General features: G+C 38.6%; 1 protein-coding gene across 5 annotated transcripts in view; it reads right to left on the reverse strand.

Moving 5' to 3' along the window:
• Positions 1 to 20,355, reverse strand: part of actn1 (actinin, alpha 1) — a 104,762-nt gene that overhangs the window by 13,453 nt on the left and 70,954 nt on the right. For 3 of the 5 annotated variants that reach the window (XM_057860355.1, XM_057860352.1, XM_057860354.1), the window contains exons 9-18: positions 16,622 to 16,714; positions 14,330 to 14,560; positions 11,974 to 12,121; positions 11,712 to 11,862; positions 11,501 to 11,609; positions 8,964 to 9,104; positions 8,704 to 8,886; positions 8,377 to 8,511; positions 8,128 to 8,307; positions 2,827 to 2,973 (exon numbers count right to left, since the gene is read on the reverse strand). In XM_057860355.1, coding sequence (XP_057716338.1) covers positions 2,827 to 2,973; positions 8,128 to 8,307; positions 8,377 to 8,511; positions 8,704 to 8,886; positions 8,964 to 9,104; positions 11,501 to 11,609; positions 11,712 to 11,862; positions 11,974 to 12,121; positions 14,330 to 14,560; positions 16,622 to 16,714 — 1,518 coding nt within the window. Of the gene's footprint in view, positions 1 to 2,826; positions 2,974 to 8,127; positions 8,308 to 8,376; positions 8,512 to 8,703; positions 8,887 to 8,963; positions 9,105 to 11,500; positions 11,610 to 11,711; positions 11,863 to 11,973; positions 12,122 to 14,329; positions 14,561 to 16,621; positions 16,715 to 16,883; positions 16,970 to 20,355 lie in introns of all 5 variants that reach the window. The other 2 variants (XM_057860353.1, XM_057860356.1) reach the window with 1 other exon arrangement.

Consider the following 20,355-nt stretch of genomic DNA (forward strand, 5'->3'; position numbering starts at 1 on the left):
CAGATTACAGTAACACGTTACTGACAACACTGTGTATGAAGAGCATTTTTAATAGAAAATGTTCATTTCCATGGTAACCGCTTATAGTTACTTCCTGTTTGAGTCTCGGATCACACGCGCTAAGTGTTTTGGGACTGAGAAAGACGTGTGCCAGGCGAGCGGGGTTGCACATTCGAGCCGAATGCAACCACTTATTGAGATGTGCGAGGGAATGTTGATCTGTGTGCGTCCATGAATAAACGCGAGTATTTTTCCTTCATTTTGGAGGGTTCCAGCTAGAAGTGGGAACCTTTTGGTACCTCACGATACGATACGATTTGCGATACAAAGCTCACAATAACGATGAGCTGACGATATGGCGATACAACGTTTATGACCAACAACTAATAAACAGAAAAACAAGCTTCTGCTGTGAATTGGAATGAGTTTATCACTGGTAGACGTCCAATCCATTTGAACTGGGAGGGTGGCAGCGAATGAACATTCGTTCATTCGCTGCCATCCCTCCCACTTCAAACGGATTGAACGTCTATGGCCGTCAGTGGCAGCCAGTGCCAGCTAATGAGGTATTTTGGGCCATTTAACCCTTAAATACCTGCAACATGAAGCAATTATCAGAGAATCCCAAAATTTGACAAATAAGGTCCTAATGAAACCTTTTTTTCAAATTTGTAAAACGAAAAGTCGAAATGAATATGTGTAATAAGCGCTCTAATATCTATAACCCTTGCTAAATCCCGTTTTTTTTTTTTCTCATGGAACCTGCAGATGCATTTGTTGACTTGCATCCATCATTTTTATTTTCAAAAAGAAATGTCAAAATTTTTAATTAGTCTCAAAATCATGAAATTTTAGGTGTATCAAATGTGATACATTTGGCAATAAAGGGTTAAGGTCATTTACTTGTTGATGTTCAGTTACTTCCTGTTGATATTGGGCTTTTTTATGGGTCACTTCCTGTTGAGTTTGAGTTACAGAACAGGGAGTGACCTGGGAATCACCCAAATGAATAGGCAGTGACTCAAACTCAACAGGAAATGACCTATAAATGCCCTAAAATGAATCGCAATTGACCTGTAAATGCCCTGAAAACCCACAGTCTAAATGAATTGGGCGTCGTGCACCGTCAATGCAGCCTTGGGGGCAGTTTACATGGCGACTCTGCAACACGAAGACGCAATGATGAGTAGCGGAACGGCCTCGCGTGCATATGGTGTCGGCGAAGACGAAAAATTCAGAATCCTGCCTCCAAAGTGGAATATTCGATTACGGGGGTCGCAGCGCATTCAAATGAATGGAAACCGCTTTCGCTTCGATGACGTAAGCACTCGCACACGTCACATGGGCGTGCGCAGCGGTGCTATTAAACATTAATAACAGCAAATGGCGGAACGTCAGCTTAAATTTACTGTCTTAATAATATTTTTAAATTTAAATATGTTGAATGTTTCCATTTTTTGTGCCTTTTGGAGCAAAAGAAAAATACTATTGCTTGGAGTGGGCGGGCATGTTTTTTTCCGAGCTGAGGACCTAGGTGGGGGGTCAAAGTGCATCATTTGTCATCGCCTTATAAATCTGCACTGCCCCCGAGGGCCTGACATGAATACTACATCATTTTCACGCGGAGCTGAGACATTATTCAAATTGAGACGGAACCACATAAATGCAAATTTGAAATTTTTCGTATTCTCGGCGAGTCACCATGTAAACGGCCTCAGAGTTAACTGAGACACTATTATGATGGAAGATTTTAGTAGCAACTTGTTGGTTCCTTATTATTTATTTTTCTTTAGATATTGACACCTTTTTAAAACGATATCTCGAGTCATGTCAGTAGCATATCGATAACCTTTTGGGATACAAAGTATCACGATATATCAGTATTTCGATAATTTGTCACACCCCCTAGTTCCAGCGATAGGTTGTGGAGCCGCTATGTTGTGGAGCCGCTATGTTGCCGGCCGTTTCGTAGCTTTGCCGTTGCAACGGCGGGTAGTTATTGGCGAGCATTGTTTACATCATATTTGTGTTGCACATTTATGCCGTGAGGTGACGTGTTCGTTTAGCATCTTTGGGCTGTGTTCTAAGTCCGATTGAGTGTAAAGTGCTTCGTTGCCGCCACATTTTGTGGCCAAATTGACCGCGTACTTCCGGGTTGTGCGCGCGCATCCGCGCCTGCCCCCACCTTTGTGTTTATCGCACTGTGTAATTAATTTTTGTGTGTTGTTGATTATTGTGCAGTCAATTTGCATTGTTTTACATTGGCACTGATATGCTGTTCACCCTAACCCCTAAATCTTAACCCGAAATTCAGAATTTCTGACATTAGGCTTAATCTTCGAGTAAGTGGGATTTAATTAGTCGATGGGGTTGATTTAAACAAATTCCACCCGTTTTTTCAGTTATTTGTTAGTTTCAGGGCTCTTCAGTGCGAATGGTGGTTGAAATCAACTCCATCGACTCATCAAACCTCCGCAAACTCGAAGCCTTATGTGAAAAATTCTAATCCTCTCCTTTAAATTAAATTATCGGAAAGTCAATTACATACGATGACATATTTCTGTTGTCATTATTATGTTGAGGCGGCAAAGGGAGAAAAACTGGTAAAAAGTAAACGATAAATTACTTTTAAAGTAACTTAGTTCCTCTGATCAGTAATCAGTAAAGTAACTCGATTACTTTTTTGAGGCTTAATCAGTAATTAGATTACATTTTCAACTAATATATGACAACACTGGTTGATTAATTTTTAAGTCAAAATGTCCTCCTAATTTTGCGATGATCTATCTGGGTGCTGGCTAAGAAAATGCTAGATTTCTTACTGACCCTGTCAAAATGGTTGAAGGAGGCTCTGAACTCATTGAGCTGCTCCTGGCTGATGCCTTTGGCATCCCGCGTCAGGATCTGGTTCTCTATCTCGTTGATTGTGCGAGCGATGGTGGTCAGAAGCTGCTCCCAGCCCACGCGGATGTGCTGAAAAACACCAGACAATGACACAGATACACAAGTAAGACTCCAGTTATCGCTTAGGTTTGCTTTCCTAATGATCAATTTCCCGATTAACCCTGTCCACTGTTGTTCAGTATCAGTGCTTAGAACAGTGGCGGTTTTAAGTGAGGGACCAAAGGGGCACTGGCACCACCTCTAATTTGAATGGCCTCTATAGTGCTCCAGTCCCCATTTTATTACAAAGCATGGCAATCAGCGAATCCTTCTCTTCTGAAGTGAGAGAGTATGAGACAATGTTATTTCTAGAGTATGTTAAATATTAATACAACTTTTTTTTCACAATCTTGTTTAAAAGTGATTAATTTTTTTGTTCAATGTATTGTATCCTTATTTGGAAACAGTATGATTAAATGAACATGATCACAAACTTGACTGGTTTTTACCAGTAGTAGTTCTTACCAGATGTTTTTACCACCTCATGCAGGATAATCTGCGTATTGCCTTGGTGACCAAAACAAATCTGTTTCAGAAATGTCCTAGAACCGCCACTGGCTTAGACTTCTCTCAACCCTCAAGACAGGTCTGGAGACCACTTTTTTACGGTCTCGAGCCACCCCCCCCCCCCCCCATGTTTTTATTATTTTTCAAAAAATAGAAAGACAAAAACTGAAAATTCAAACATCATGGCCATAAAAGGCCATATTTCACCACCCAATTGAATAAAAAACAAAAATAATGAATAATTTTATACACATTCACACAGTGTGCAAAGAAAAAATGAAAAATTCTGATTTCAGGAGTTATATACATTCTTGTTAACCACTTGTATTGAATCAGTTTTAATCTAGTATTTATTGTATTTTTTGGGGCTTTAAAACAGGCTTCATTCCAATCATTCTCAGCAATATTTTCGTTCAAGTCATTTCTCCAGGCATTCAATTTATCCACTGATGATTCCTTGCAGTTGAACATAAGTAGATTGTAGAACTTTGACAGTAGACCGTTTCTTAGTTGCTTGTGTGTTATTTCCTCGATCTGCGATAGATTAAGAGAATTTGTGACCACTCCAATGTTTGTGTAAATGAAATTCCTTATTTGCAAATATTTGAAAAAATGTCTTGAGGGGATTTGGTATTGGTCACATTGAGAGTTAAATGTAAGCAATGTTCCATTTTCATATAAGTCCCCAACTGTTTCGATATCCTTGATTTTCCATAATTTAAAATCTCCATCCATTCTCCCAGGTGGAAAATTATCATTATTCTGCAAAGGAGAAAACTAAGAATATCCTGTAAAATTACATTTCTCAGTTTTTACTCCCAAAAGGGTCTTATCTCGGTCTTGGAATGGCTGTTGAGACTACAAAGCCACACTGACACTGCAAATCCAACCTATGCCTTTAATATGTGGATATAAACCAGATATTTATTCGATGCCTCTGAACTATGAGCACTCATCCGATCTATAAGTCATCAACAGACAAAAAACATCACCACTATTCGATAAAAAAAGACAAGCGAACAAGCTACGGCAGACAATGGGTCTTGATACCACATATGAAGCTATCAGGTTAATAAAATGCTGGCTCTGGTAGCACGAAATCCTCTAATTGCATTATAAGCATGACAGCTGAAACCTGCTGAAAGGAATGTATGACACACGACGGCGTATTACATCACGAACGCATTACGTGCACAGTACAAGTCAGAATTTTGGGCTAGCAATGGCTACAGACACACACAAAAAAATCAATCTGAATTGACAAAAAAATACAACTACTATACTCAGGTCAGTGTGTGTTATTCTATAGGTGTATTTTTGGTAACACTTTACAATAAGGGTCCCTTAATTAACATTACTTAATGCAGTTTTAGACAATAACTAATGTTTAAGTAACATTACAATAATTAATATAATTGGTTATCTAACATTTATTAAAATGTTAATTAACATGAGTTAATGCATTAGCTAATGCATTAGTTAATGCATAACCAGAGAGTAACTAATGGTTTGGTAAAATTAAAATTATATATCTGCCTATATAGGGTTAGGGTTTAGGGTAGGGCTCGTTAACTTAGCATTTATTATTTCTTAGTTAAGGGACACATGTGCTACACTTCACAATAAGGGTCCAAAAAGCATTCAGTAATGGTTAACCCTTTAACACCGAACGTGTCGGCAGCGACGCGTTTACGCATATCATCTTTGAAGCTTCGTCACGCTGTAATTACATCACCCACGTGCTGCTGGTTGGTCTCGTTTGAAAGTGCGGAAGTTGATGTCCACACCAGTTTTTATTTGAAGTCAATCGGCCAAGAAAAACGGGAGATAATGACATTTGAGTTTTATAGTTTTATTGCACTCATAAATATGCATTAAAACGCTGCATGTATCCATCTCCATATTTCCATCATTTCTTGTCCTTTTTCAAAAGCGAAAGCAGCACAAAAGACTACTTATCCCAAGAGTCGTTGTGATGTCAGGAAGGACGAACCGAATGTGATCATTTTTAATACATTTCCGAGCGAGGCGCCAACTATTGAAAGGGAGGCATGCGAAGCAAGCAGCGGCCGGTGTCGTGCCGAAAAATGCACAACACCGGTTGGTTTGAGCGAGCGACTTTGAAACGTGCAGAATGAATCTAAAACTGCATTTAGCACAAGCTAATGCATTATTTCATTAACTCAAGGAAGAAGATGAGTCGTATTTGTCGTTGTTTTCCTCTGATGAATCGGCGTCTCGGCGAGTAGACGTGACAGTAGAGCGCAAACGGCGAAAGAGTAGGCCGTGTGACGTTGTGTGTGACGCAGCTCCGTGACCTGTTCAAGAAGAAGCTTTATTGAGTGCGCAAAAAAAAAAAAAAAAAAAAAAAAAAACTTTATTGGGTCGCATGCCTGAAAATTTTGAATTGAACTACTTGTCAATATTTTTTAAAATACTTTTTTTCAATGTTATATATATTTTTTCTTCACTATAATCTTTTCAATTTTTATGTAGATGTGTGTGCGAGAAGCTTGATTGCATGTACGTATATACTTTTGATAAGGTGATGGGTACAACACCTAACTTCACAAAGAGATCTCTTCCTAACCCTTTTTGTGTTAGATGATATATATAAATTTTTTTCTCACTATTTTGCACACTATATAGACTGTTTTGACCATAGTATGTGTAAAGGCCAAAAACGCCTATGACCATACCTGCTGTTTGTGTTGAATTGTCAAACATAAAACTATTCAATCTTATTTTTTTCGATTGAATGTTTATCCTAACAAGTTGAATAAATATTATCAAGCTTCAAAATGGTTGGTCGAGCATGTTTGGTTGTCAATGGGACGTCAACATTACAAATTTTGAAAAAAGATTTTGGGATTTTTTTTGTCTTTTTGGGTCTAAAATGTGGATTATAATTGGTCAGTGAAGAAAACAACAGTTTAGACATGAAGTTCAAGGTGTCCTGAAAAAAGGGACCCAATTTGGCCATTGTAAACTATTTTTTCTTTGAAATATAAAGGCAACATCAAATGCATGCAAATTCGGCCAAAATAGGCTTGGGTGTTAACGGGTTAATAAAGGTTAAGGAGGTGAACTTAAGCATTTATAATTTCTCAGTTAAGGGACACATGTGCTACACTTTACAATAAGGGTCCAAAAAACATTCAGTAATGGTTAATTAAGGTTAAGTAATACTTATGAGGTACTTTCACGTGAAATAATACCATACTTAAAGTTAGGTTAGCAGCACCCAAGGAGTTACAGAGCAACATTTCTCATTTTAAAATAACAATCACTTACTAGTACCAGTATACATTAATAACTATTTATTAATAAACTAATGTATATGTGAATTAATGTTAAGTAATGTATTACCGTATTGGCCCGAATATAAGACGGCCCTGATTACAAGATGACCCCCTCTTTTTCAAAACTCAACTTTGAAAAAATACTTTTTGAACACCAAATTAATTTTTATACAGAAAATAATTACAGTACATCTGAAACAAATGATTATAACAACATATTTGAGAGAAAAAGCATGTTATTTTGCCTCATTCAAATCTTAATATCTGAACATTTAAATATGTAAGCTAAAGTGCAATCACATTCGTAAATGAATGGCTTCTGGTTTTTTAAATGTAAATAAACCAATCTATTGTGATAAAACAACAAAATTGCAATAACTGCATTAACCATCAAATTGAAGTCTAACTGTAACTTTAGTCTTGAAATAAATCTGAATAAGGAAAAACATTGCATTAAAATAATGCAAACTGGTTAAACTAAAAAGAGTAGCTGAGATCTCTCATGACAGAACATCGCTTCAATGATATCTGGCACCATCTAGCGTCGCAAACTGTCTAGACCGCAAATATAAGACGACCCCCACTTTTTCAGTCTTATTTCAATGCAAAAAACACCGTCTTATATTCGGGCCAATACGGTATATATGTTATATAGTATAACCTAACCTTAAGTATGATATTATTTCACGTGAACGTACCTCATAAGTATCACTTAACCTTAATTAACCATTACTGAATGTTTTTTGGACCCTTATTGTAAAGTGTAGCACACGTTTCCCTTAACTAAGAAATTATAAATGCTGAAGTTCCCCCCTCTTAACCTTTATTAACCATTACTGAATGCTTTTTTGACTCTTACTGTAAAGTGTAGCACATGTGTCCCTTAACTAAGAAATTATAAATGCTTAAGTTAACAAACCCTAATCCTAACCGTATATAGGTCTATATAAATTTTTAATTTTACCAAACTATTACTGTTATGCATTAACTAATGCATTAACTCATGTTAATATATTAATAAATGTTAGATAAGCAAGTAATTATTGTAATGACAATAAAACATTAGTTATTGTCTTAAAATGCATTAACTAATGCATTAACTCATGTTAATTAATAAATTAATAAATGTTAGATAAGGGATTAAATGAATTATTGTCATGTTACTTAAACATAAGATATTGTCTAAAAATGCATTAACTAATGTAATTTAGGGGCCCTTATTGTAAAGTGTTACCATAATATTTACACTGTCAGCCACAAGAGGAGAGTTCTGGGCGTGCCCTCTAACTTCTCGAGTCCCAAAAGCCTCGATGGGTTCTGGTCATGGAAATTCTGTGTCGGATAGTGTGGTATCAAGCATAACAATAGTGGATACCTCCATCGTGTAGTTGGTGTGCTTATTGTCGAAAATAAGCGCGGCTTGGATGAACTGGTGGTCTCCCTCCAACTGCTCAATCTTGGGAACGTAGTTGATGATGCTCTTCTCGTACTGCCGAAGGTGCGCCAACTGGTCTTCCAGCGTGCCGTGCAACTCCATTGAAATGTAGCCAATCTCCTGTTCTCCACAAAAAAAAAATGAGGTGGCGAAGAAGTCATTGGCTCGAATGGCGACTTTGACACAGACCTCCATCTTGGTCTGGATCCAGGGCCCAATGACATTGGCCTGGCTGGCGAACTGCCGGCGCAGGCGCTCGTTGTTCTGTTGCCGGCCGTTTTCCTCCATCAGGGCCCGGTCACGCTGAGGAACTAGCTGTCGGACCTGCGAGGACATATGGGTACACTGACCAAATGACCCCAAATCTGATGAAATCGATTTTTAGAGTTTTGCTAAACTTGCTCATGTTTATTGTTCTTTTGAGGTTGTTGGTCTCATTTTTTTTCAACATATTCAGAGGCTTGATTTCATGTATTCATTTATTCTAAAATGTCAGTGAGAACTGCTTGCGATCACCTTGTCCCACTTAGCATTGATCTCTTGAGGGTTGATGGCGGTGTATGGGTTGATGCCGGCCACGTTGACGTGGTACGTCTGCACGATCTTGGCGATCTCATTATGGATGCCCAGGATGGCCTGACGTTCTTTGTCCGCCTCGGGCAGCGTGGCCTTGAACTGCTCGTGAGCCGTGCTGAGTCCCTGTGAGGCACAGATAGTAATGGCATGTGGGAACACATATCAAAAAGCCCTGAATGATGACTTATATGCAGTCTCACCTGGATTTCCTCAATGGTGTGGACTATGAAGGAGTCCTGCAGATCCTCCATGGCGCCCTCCATCCAGTTGTTGAAAGGAACAGCTCTCTTTGCAAACTCCAGGTACAACTGATCGATGGTTTCCAGAAGCTTCTCCGTTCTCTGTTGCAAGTCCGCACTTTTTTTTTAAACATTTGATTCAACAAAGCAGCTTTCCTTTGGAGCTAAATGAAAATTACAACGCGACTTTTTTACGGATTTAGACCATTTTCTTTTCATCTTTAACTGCCACTGACGACAATAGACATCCCATCCATTTTCAACTGCGAGGACCCCTATCACTGCCAGTGGCAGCCAATGAGATAAAAAGAAAAAAAAAAAGAGTAAGTCAAACTATGCACTTCAAACCAAATTGGCAGACACCATGATATTGATGTTAATGAGTGAAATTGGCTTCTGGGATGACATTTTGAAGAACTTCAGAGGCAGTGCTGAATATAGTATCATTTGTGACCTGTCATAGCATTGGGAGTCGGATGTCGCACTGATGGATTTCAAAATAACAGGCAATAATTGTTCACAAGATAGTTTTGTTATCATGAAATAAACATCAGTGTTCAACAATCAAATTTTATAAAAGCTACTCCTGAAGCTAGCTCATTGCTATCTGAAAATACCAGCTTCTGATTGCTCTATTGTCACTCTACTGCGTTGTCTATGGTTTGACTCAGTTCCACAACCATGCGCTTTTCTATGGATTTTCAAGGTAAAACAACTTTTTGATTAAAATGATTATCTTCTAATTTGTGTTCAATGTATTTATTCAGATTTAGCATTGGAAAGAGATACATATAAGACATGTTTTTCACCCACCCGCAAAGTATGATTACAAAAATGTATCTTATGCTTATATATATTATAAATAAATGGTTTTTAAGCACTTCAAATGTAATAATTATGATTAGGGTAGTTCCGATCATGTTTTTTTGCTCCCGATCCGATCCCGATCGTTTTAGTATGAGTATCTGCCAATCCCGATATTTCCCGATCCGATTGTTTTTTTTTGCTCCCGATTCAATTCCAATCATTCCCGATAATTTTTCCCGATCATATACATTTTGGCAATGCATTACGAAAAAAATGAATAAAACTCGAACGAATATATACATTCAACATACAGTACATATGTACTGTATTTGTTTATTATGACAATAAATCCTCAAGATGGCATTTACATTATTAACATTCTTTCTGTGAGAGGGATCCACGGATAGAAAGACTTGTGACTTTGTATATTGTGACTAAATATTGCCATCTAGTGTATTTGTTGAGCTTTCAGTAAATGATACTGTAGCCATGCCCAAATGCATGATGGGAAGTGGAACCATGACTGTGCATAGTGCTACCAATTGATATATCGTCTCTGCGTTGGGAAATAACATAAGGTGTTAAGAAAAAGATCAAATGCTACCTTGTTTCCCCACATTGCTTCCCATGATAATTCTAATCGTAAGGAGAGGGATTGTAAAGCTTTAGCCAATTAAAAAAAGGCTCCAAAGGCTGCCAAAATTCACTCTACTCATTTTACGCTGCCTTTTATCTCTCTACACAGGTAAAACGGCGCCATTACAGATTGTGCGCGACAATGCGTGAGTGGGTCGTGCAGCGCATGCATTAATTGTGTTAAATATTTTGACGTGATACATTTTTTAAAGAAATAATTACCAGCGTTATCGGGATAAATTTGATAACCCTACCTTAAGCCTAAACTAAAGACTCTGGATGAGTGTAACATATTATGTCTGTAACGTTAAATACAATTAGAAAACGATTTAAATAAAAAATATATATATATCAAAAAAAGGGATGGCCGATATTTTTTTGCCGATTCCGATACTTTGATCGGGATGCCGATCGATCGGGTCCGATCACGTCATCTCTAATTATGATGTTTTAAACATGTTACTTCCCACTGAATTATTCCTAAACAAGTAGAAAAATGCTTATCTTTATTAAATGCTTCATTGAGTGAGTCCACTCAAATCTGCTCAAGCTGTTCACTTACACACAATGAGTTGCTACAGCAACTGTTGAACAAGTGAAACAATGATTGACTCATGCGGCGTTTTGAAGTTTCGGCTTCCAAGCGTCTCCGCCAAGATCAAACCTTAACGTCTGTCAATCATCGTCAACTTTAATAAGCAACTCCAGCCTGACCAAGAAAAGCGGCAGGTGCGAGAGACTACGTGATCGGATCGGGACAGTTCCATAAAATACTGCATTTATTTATTTATTTTTTTAATTGGGAAAAAAAAATCTGCAATGGACTGAAGTTTGAAATGCGAAGTAACCAGGGATCACTGTATTTCAGTCAAAGGTCATATATGCCGCCATAACAATGTCAAATGACACATTTAAAGTGATAATAACTACAGCTTTTATTCTGAAGTTGATCCTCAACTGCAATTATTCTGATACATCCTCCTTGCTACTTGTTCGTACTCCGGTGCGCTCACGGCGAAAAGAAAGCAACGGGAAGCCTCGGATAACTGACTCACCAGCAGTGCTTCATTGCGTTGTTTGGTCAGATTCCCAAGGGTGTCCCATTGGTCACAAATTTTCTGGCAGCGACTGTTTACACTTGGCGAGTCATAGTAATCCAACTCACTGAAAAACAACGACCAAACATGAGTATGTCTTTCTCAGTAGCACTTTCACCACGATGTCACGGGTCATTTTTTTCTGCTTGTTTTAAACTTTTTGTTTTACTTTAGCTCCTGCGCTATGGCAGCAATCTGCTCCACACGGTCCTGATGGGCGGCTAGGTCGCTCTCAAAGGCCTCATGTTTCTTCAGCAGGGCCTTGATCTCAGACAGCGACGCCGTCTCAAAGTCTTTACGTTGCAACATCTCCTCCTTCCCTGTAGCCATTCATTCAATCCAAATGGATAACAAATACGTTGAAATAAAACAACTGAAGATTCAAATGTACTGTATGTTGTTTTCCTTGCTTTCTACTTCCTCTTTTTTACCCTCTGTCCAGCTTTCGTGGATGGCTGCTTTCTGGCGGAACTTCTCGGCCAGGTGATCCAGTCTCTCTAGGCGGCGGATCTCGTTGAGGAGCCACTCCTCGTAGCCCTTTTCGGCGCCCTCCAGGTTGCTCCATGCATTGTTGATGTCCTGTGGGGAAATCATTCACATTTAATGATCTTGTTTCAATGTCATTAAAGGCGATTGATGCATTGATCCATTCACGGAAGGGGGTACCGTAGTCGACTAACGGGCTCAAATATAAATCACGTTATTTACTTGTATATTACTCTGGGTTTAACATTTTAGCTGAAAATGGTCAACAAATGTGACAATTATGTAACTGTGCCATGATTTTCCTAACACAAAAGTACATGTCTGCATTAATTTCATTTCAATTAGTTTCAAAGATAATTATTTGCTTTCATAGAAGGTTACAGAAACCAGACTTTATCAGTTGTCCAATATTGGAGGAGAATCTATTATATCAACCAATGCTAGCTTTTTACAAGTACTTCAGATGAAGCTAACATTTGTTTATCATTTTCAGTTTAAAAGCCAGATTGCACATTGACTTCAAACTTGTAATTTACACCTTTTACTTTCGTTAGCGCGATTAACTATTTACCATGATATTAATTCAAAATGCTTGGGATTTGAAAGATGAGCATACCATTTACATTCATGGTGCATTATATAATGAACAACAAATGATTGCAAAATAATGAATTATAAGCTCATTACATTTAATATTGCATTACCAGAAAGAAATAGTCACTAAGAAAACTAGAAAAGTAATAAAATACAAAAATCTGTGCAACAGTCCCGCAAAATGCATCTTGAGAATTGACATTGCATTGGCATGTACAATAAATGCCTGCCTGCATTTGTAATGCTTCGGTTGTCCCCTTGTGGCTCTTTGGGGTTACTACTGTAAACGTGATTTATTTGTGTGTGATTCTTTTTCATTAATTTTGGACATTTTGGCTCATTTAAATTTATATGGGACATTTATTTTATATAACTTCAGCTGACGTTCTCTTTACATTTTTCATCGGATGTTTATTTTATTTAGAAAACCTTGAAGTTGTTATTTTTATCATTATTAAAGCATCCAGTGGGGCATCACAATACAATTATCATATGTCAACCGCATATATCAGTATCAGTTTGATATTGGTATCGGATTTTTGGAGTTGGACAATATCAGTTAGCGGTTAAAAAGTCAATATCAGCCAAGTCTAATATTTAGTTTTTCCCCGTTTGTTTTTAGTTTAATTTTAAAAAATGGAAAAAAAATAACTTAAAGTGAAATAAAGAAAAGAATGCAATTAAACTGCTAAAAAAGATTTGTCTCTAAATGATTAAATACTGTAGACTATCGAAATAATTGTCAATCAATTTAAAGCAACACTATGTAACTTTTCCGTTTTGGTCAATTGTTGCGACGTCGGTGGACAAAATTGGTAGTGTTTTGCCTTAAGGAAGACTGCGTTTCCCATTAGGGACCAGCGCATAGTGATGTAACATCTTGATCTACCGGTCGCCTGCAGATTGATAAAACGAAATTTCTGTTTCCAGCAGCTGTGTGAAGGATGAATAGTAATGAGGTAATGAATTCAGTTGTGGCTAAACAATCGCATATGATGGTTAGCAACCGTGTGGCTAACCCCCTCTCCATCTGGCCCCGTCAGTGCTGACGACAGCGAGTGAAAGCCCGGCCAATCTTTATTCTCTTGTGTCCTTTTATCCTTTTCTCCTCCTCAGACAAAACTTTTCGTCTCTTTTGTTGCTCTGCCATCTTTGCAGATTTCGCACGAAAGCGTTCGCATCGACTTCCGTCATTATAATGGGGGATGGCGGAAGTGACGTATGCTGTAAAGCACTTAACAGATTTGTAGTTTTTTGTGTGGCAGGATTCATGCCACCCTCCTCAATGTTAATCAGTGCAAGTGAAAGTGATACAGACCCCTCCAAGATATAAAAGAGGCGTCATTCAACTAGTTGTCAGTCAACCTATCATCACATCAATGTTATGAAAATAATTTATAAAGGTTGAAACGTTACATAGTGTTGCTTTAATCATAAATTTGTTGTTGATCAGTCGATTCATTGTGGCCGTCCTTGTTGGAAGTCTTTGTGTTCATACTGTGCATCATGTTACGAAGGCTTACAGTAATATATGAAATACTTATTAGGACTAAAACCTCTGACTCACTTTTGGTGAACATTTACTAAGAGATACTTACTGTACAAGATGGTGCTACAGCCAGAGTATTTTTTTGGGTGGCGCTGAACAAATTTAAAAAGCTGTTCTTTGAGAAATGAAGCAAGGATCTACAATGAAACAGAACCCACCGACACCATCTGGCCCTCGGAGGGCATGAAGGCTGGCCGGTTGCTGAGCCTCAGTTTGGTCTGCAGCGTGTTGAAGTTGATCTCAAGCTGGCACTTCTCCTGCACTTTGGGCGGCTTGTGCAGCCGGCGGTAGTCGCGAAAGTCCTCTAGCTTCTGTTGCATGGCCTGCATCGTGTTCTCGGGCATACGGTTCTCCAGCCACGGGATAGTGCGCCGGATCCACTCCAGCAGCTGTGGCAAATCCGTGTGTGTGTGTGTGTGTGTGTGTGTGTGTGTGGAGGAAGAACGGTTAAGACGCATGCAAGTCAAATGAAGGATAGTGGTGGAAAGAAAGGAAGTGGGACAAGTGGATGTGATGTGTGTGAAAGAAAAGAAAATAGTTACTGCCCAAAAACAAATTAAAGGAGCATTCCTTTTTTTTATACACACAGTATTTTTTGGACTTGCCTGCATGTTGTGGGACACACATTGAACGAATTATAGTTAAAATTTGAAATACTGTTCATTAAAGCAAATGCTCCCACAGCTAACAGCTACATCAATGAAACAATAGAAAAATGACATTTCAATTCCATTTTAACTGTGTTACTAGAGATTCAATTTGGTCCTGTGAGCAGGACAAAACTAAAAAGCTGTTTGAGGGGTACAGACGTAGTTTGTGTTTTTTCAGGCATTCTTTTCCTTTTTGGTAACTACAGTAATTTTCGCACTATAAGGCGCACCTGACTATAAGCCGCTACCCACCCAATTAGGCAAGGAAACGGCATTTGTTCAAGCCACATTGGACTATAAGCCGCAGCTGTCCTCGCAGTACTAAGGGATATTTACACCAAAAGATATTAACCGGTAACACTTTATTTGACAGCGGCATCATACGACTGTCATAAGACCAAATGAACCACCATTCATTGCTTCAAGAAGCTTCATTTTGCCATCATTGCTCCTTTGGGGGCGACAGTCAACGTCTGCTCCCACCTGCTGTCAAAACTGTTGTTGTCCAACATGCCTCCTAGCATGTATTGCAGCGCTACAGATGTAAATAGCAATCAAAATTCATTTTCTGTGCTATTTTTTTCCTCAGTTACTGCTAGCTACTGCTTCATTGCTAGTTATGGTATTTGTTAACACTTTATTTGACAGTGGTGCTATAAGACTGCCATTAGACAATCATAATTATGACATGACACTGTCATGAGCATTTATGAATGCTTATAACAAATGCCATTTAATGTTATCTGGCAATTTATCTCACTTTTGAATGGATGTAAAAGATCCAAGCAGGACATAAATGGAGTTAGTGCCATAATTTGCCAGATGACAATGACATAAGCATTCAGTAATGCCCACGATAGTGACATATCATATACCATATTGGCCCGAATATAAGACGGTGTTTTTTGCATCGAAATAAGACTGAAAAAGAGGGGGTCGTCTTATATTCGCAGTCTAGACGTTATACCCATTCACGACGCTAGATGGCGCCAGATATCATTGAAGCGATGTTCTGTCATGATAGATCTCAGCTACTCTCAAGTTTAACCAGTTTGCATTATTTTATTGCAATGTTTTTCCTTAATTAGATTTGTTTCAAGACTACAGTTACAGTTAGACTTCACTTTGATGGTTAATGCAGTTATTGCAATTTTGTTGTTTTATCACAATAGATTGGTTTATTTACTTTTCAAAAACCAGAAGCCATTCATTTACGAATGTCATTGCACTTTAGTTTACATATTTAAATGTTCAGATATTAAGATTTGAGTGAGGGAAAATATAGTGTTTTTTCTCTCAAATATATTGTTATAATAATTTGTTTCGGATGTACTGTAATTATTTTCTTAATCAATTTGGTGTTCAAAAAGTATTTTTTTTAAACTTGAAAAAAAGGGGGTCGTCTTATAATCAGGGCCGTCTTATATTCGGGCCAATACGGTATATAATAAAGTGTTCCCTATTAACCCAAATAAATCAACAAACAAGCTGCACCGGACTATAAGGCACATGATTCAAAATGAAGGAAAAAAGTAGCGGCTTATAGTCCAAAAATTACTGTACATATTTTTGTCATTTATATGTGGATTATTTAAAAATAGAAGGATGGGATTTAAAATGTCCTCCAATTCAGGAATGACCCATATGACACAAATTTCTAATAAACCATTTGTGAATCTCGCCTACTTGGAGCACAATCACCCCAGGGTGAGTGGGTGGTGGACGGTGTAATAAAAAGGTACAATGAGACGGAAGAGGGCATAGGATGAGTGTGGGGTAGAGGGACGGGGGTGTGCTCACATCACTGGCCAGCTTCTCATAGTCCGTCATCAGTTGCTCATTCTCTTGATTGACAGCCAGCACCTTGCAGATCCTGTTGGCTGCCGTCTCCGCCTGTGACAGCAGACGTCATGGTCACATCATCTTTCGTTTTTTTTTTCTTCATTTAAAATGCCAAAGGTTTCATCCTCCAAAGTCCCAACAGAAGAGCCAAACAGTGCAGCAGCAAAAGTAGAAGGAAAAAGCTTGTGCTTGATGTCATTCCATTGTTTGAGCTGCTCACCTTCTGCTTGCCCGAGAAGGCGTGGTAGTAACACGACACGTAAGTCATGACGGCCTTCTCGTCTGGCCTCAAGGTGCTAATGATATCTGCCGCAGGAACGGGAACAGGAGGAGGAGGAGGCCGCAGGAACAGAGGAGCAGCAGGAGAAAGCACAGACAGGAGAGGAAAGAATAAAAGTGTGCAGAGACAAAGGGGCCAGCAGGGGGCATCATTAAGGATCTCCAGTCTGCCTGCTGCTGCTGTTTGTAGGCAAGGGAAGCGCCGTACAATCAACTTTGGCAGTCAGTTGTCATGTTTCAAGGCCATTGACGAAGATAGACGTCCAATATATCTGAACTAGTAGCGGTCGAACTCCCGGCCAAAATTGGCATTTGGCAATGGCAGCCAATGACTACACTACCGTTCAAAAGTTTAGGGTCACCCGGACAACTTTTGTATTTTCCATTAAAAGTCAGACTTTCATTTATCAAATGAGATAAAAATAATAATAATAGGAAATATAGTCAAGAAATTAAAAATGTTAGAAATGATACGAATTAATTTGAATAATAACCACCAGATCGCACCCACATATAGGTATTGTGGGAGCAACTTGACCGTAAGGCAGTGCTTCTCAATTATTTTCTCTTAAACCCTCCCCCAGGAAGACGTAAACGTTTCATGCCCCCCCCCCACCAACTCTCTGCCGCCACTGTAAATTGTACCATTTGTCTCTAAAATTATTATTATATAAATTCACCTCTGCATAACACTGTGTCCTTTTTTTAAATTAAATGGAAAAAAGTAACATATATCAACTTTAATTAATATTGTTTTGTTTGGAGCAGAAAAGACAAAGCCCTATCGAAACTGTAAAAATAGACTCAAGGTACATTATTTGACCATTTGATACTGAAAATAAAATCAATCCATTATAATAAATTCGAATTGATTAGCAACATTAACTTACTAAGACAATTTGCCAAACAATTTAACCGAAAAAAACAAAAACAGAAAAAAAAAAACGACAGTCATCGGACAGAGGGAGAGCAGAGTTTTTATTTTTGCTGCAGGCAGTATCAGCCCTAAACCCTAAACCACTGGTGTCAAACTGACTCCATAAAGGGCTAAGTGGGTGCAGGTTTTCTTTCCAACCAATGAAGAGGACACCTTTTGACCAATCTGATCTCTTACATGGGTAATCAGTTAAACTTTGTCAAGTGCTGCTTGTTTCAACAGAAAATTAATTGGTTAAACTGTTTGCGTGTTATCTGTTGGAACAAAATCCAGCAACCACTCGGCCCTTTGTGGAACTGGTTTGACACCTATGCCTAAACTCTTTGCTGTTGTGCGAGGTTATTTTGCACTGCGCATGCTAACAGTGCTTGCTTTTTTACTGATGTAACACTTGCCACGTTTACATGGAGCCAAATATTCCAATTACAATCGGAATATTTGTTCAAACCGAATAAATGTGTTCCATATAAACACCTCATTCGGAATGAACAGGCCCAAACCGAATGGAATTTCATTCCGATTCACAGGGGTGGAATACTCCTTTTCCCAAACCGATTAGAAGTAAAATTATATTATGTAAACAGGGAAGCGGAATGGTGTCTGGTTGCGTTCTTTCTGCACATGCTCCGTACTGACGTGGTGACGTCACTTTGTGACGTAAGTAACGTCACTCGCAACATGGCTTCCAAGCACAGCGCACCTAAGTCCGGCGGAAAGATTGTATTTAATTCAAACTTTAAAAGAATTGAATATAATTGCTCGCTAAGACGGGCGTAAAACGAGGAACAGTGAACTATTTTAAAAAGTTCACGAGACGTTACACGAAGCCGGAATAGACCGGAGCGTTGACCAGATTAGAAACCGGTGGAAAACCGGCTACTACAAGGCAAAAGAGCAAAACAGCAGAAGCGGATACGACCCCCCAAACACAACAAGTGGGTTAAAGTTAAAACAGCAGCACTCCGACGATCGATCTCCATGTTTTGCAACGTGACGCTTTGTTTTGATTAATCTGCGCATGTCAGACGGCAGTTGTCAAACGTCCTTTCGGAATAAAGGCAGTCACTTGTAAACGCTGGATCGGAATAGATGAAGTGACATGTAAACAGTTGATCTGAAATTTCCATTCGGAATGATTTGAATCGGTATGAATAAAAGTCAGCATGTAAACGTGGCTACTGACAGAGGGACGATTATTGGCAATATTCGGCACATTTTTGCTGAATAACAAGCGGCTTATCAATGTGATCGGGGTCTAATGTCATTAAGTGACTTCTTAATTGATTTGGCTTCCCGCTGTCCGTTGCAAACATTTTTAGACACGGTAGACAGACTGGTCTTTCCTAGTCTCCTACTGTATTAAAAGTCAAAGCCAAAAGCCAAACGCGACATACGCTTCTTCATATATCCTCGTCTATCCTCGTCTTCATATTTCAAATGAAAGGGAAAGTGAAAATGAGAGTGCCACTGCTACCCACTGAGTGGGTGTGCAAGCACACTTTATTGTAATACGACAAAAAAATATGTTTCCCCGAGGTCACATGCGCGAACCCTGGCATGGCTCTGAGCCCCCCTGGGGGGCACGCCCCACTATTTGAGAAGTACTTCCGTAAGGAAAGGAAGAAGTGCCCCTAAAGTTGATCAAATAAATCGGAGGGGCTTCTGGAATGGTGGGGTCAATTTTGTCCAAATTACCTCAGAAAATTGACAGCTAAAATGCTGTAAATGCTACAAATGGAGCATTCTTTGCCGACAGCCAAATTATTATTTCAAATAAAAATCATTATTCTTAACCTTGTCGATCTCTATATGACAATGACAATATTTTCAATTCGTTTTTTTGCAACTCATTTGATAAGTGTACCATTTCATGGAAAAACTGACTCAAAACCTTTGGACAGTAGTGTATATTTTCAACACATAAACTACAATTAGTGAGTTTTAGACTTTTCACGATATCAATTCTATATTTTTCCTAAATTGCCCAGTCTTACCGCAAAACCAACCCTTAATGAAAATACATAGTTTTTAACTCATTGGCTGCTGGTAAAAGACGAACCAGAATTGCTCTAAAAATGAACCGTTTTTACATTGTTACAACACTGAAACTAAGGAAACACATCAACAACTTTCCTATTTTAACAGCATTATTGTTATTTTAGAAATGAACTTATTGGCTGATCGATCGATCAATGTCAGCCTCTCCCAGTCCAAATGGATTGCAAGTCCTATGCATGTCAATGGCACTGAAACATGATGATTCGTTGTCATTCTTCCCAGTTAAAGTTGATGCCTATCACCGTCAACGGCAGCAAATGAGTTTAAAAAAAAAACAAAAAACAATTTGACTATTTGGTCCTTTAATTTTTCTAACCAGTTGTTGGCGATATCTATCCTTTAAAGCCGTGTCAAACTCAGCGGCAGCGAAGCAGACTGGAGCTTCGGAATCAAAATCCCACCATCCCGACATGCGTTT

This window comes from Corythoichthys intestinalis, chromosome 15, assembly GCF_030265065.1.
Source record: "Corythoichthys intestinalis isolate RoL2023-P3 chromosome 15, ASM3026506v1, whole genome shotgun sequence".
Taxonomy (NCBI): domain Eukaryota; kingdom Metazoa; phylum Chordata; class Actinopteri; order Syngnathiformes; family Syngnathidae; genus Corythoichthys; species Corythoichthys intestinalis.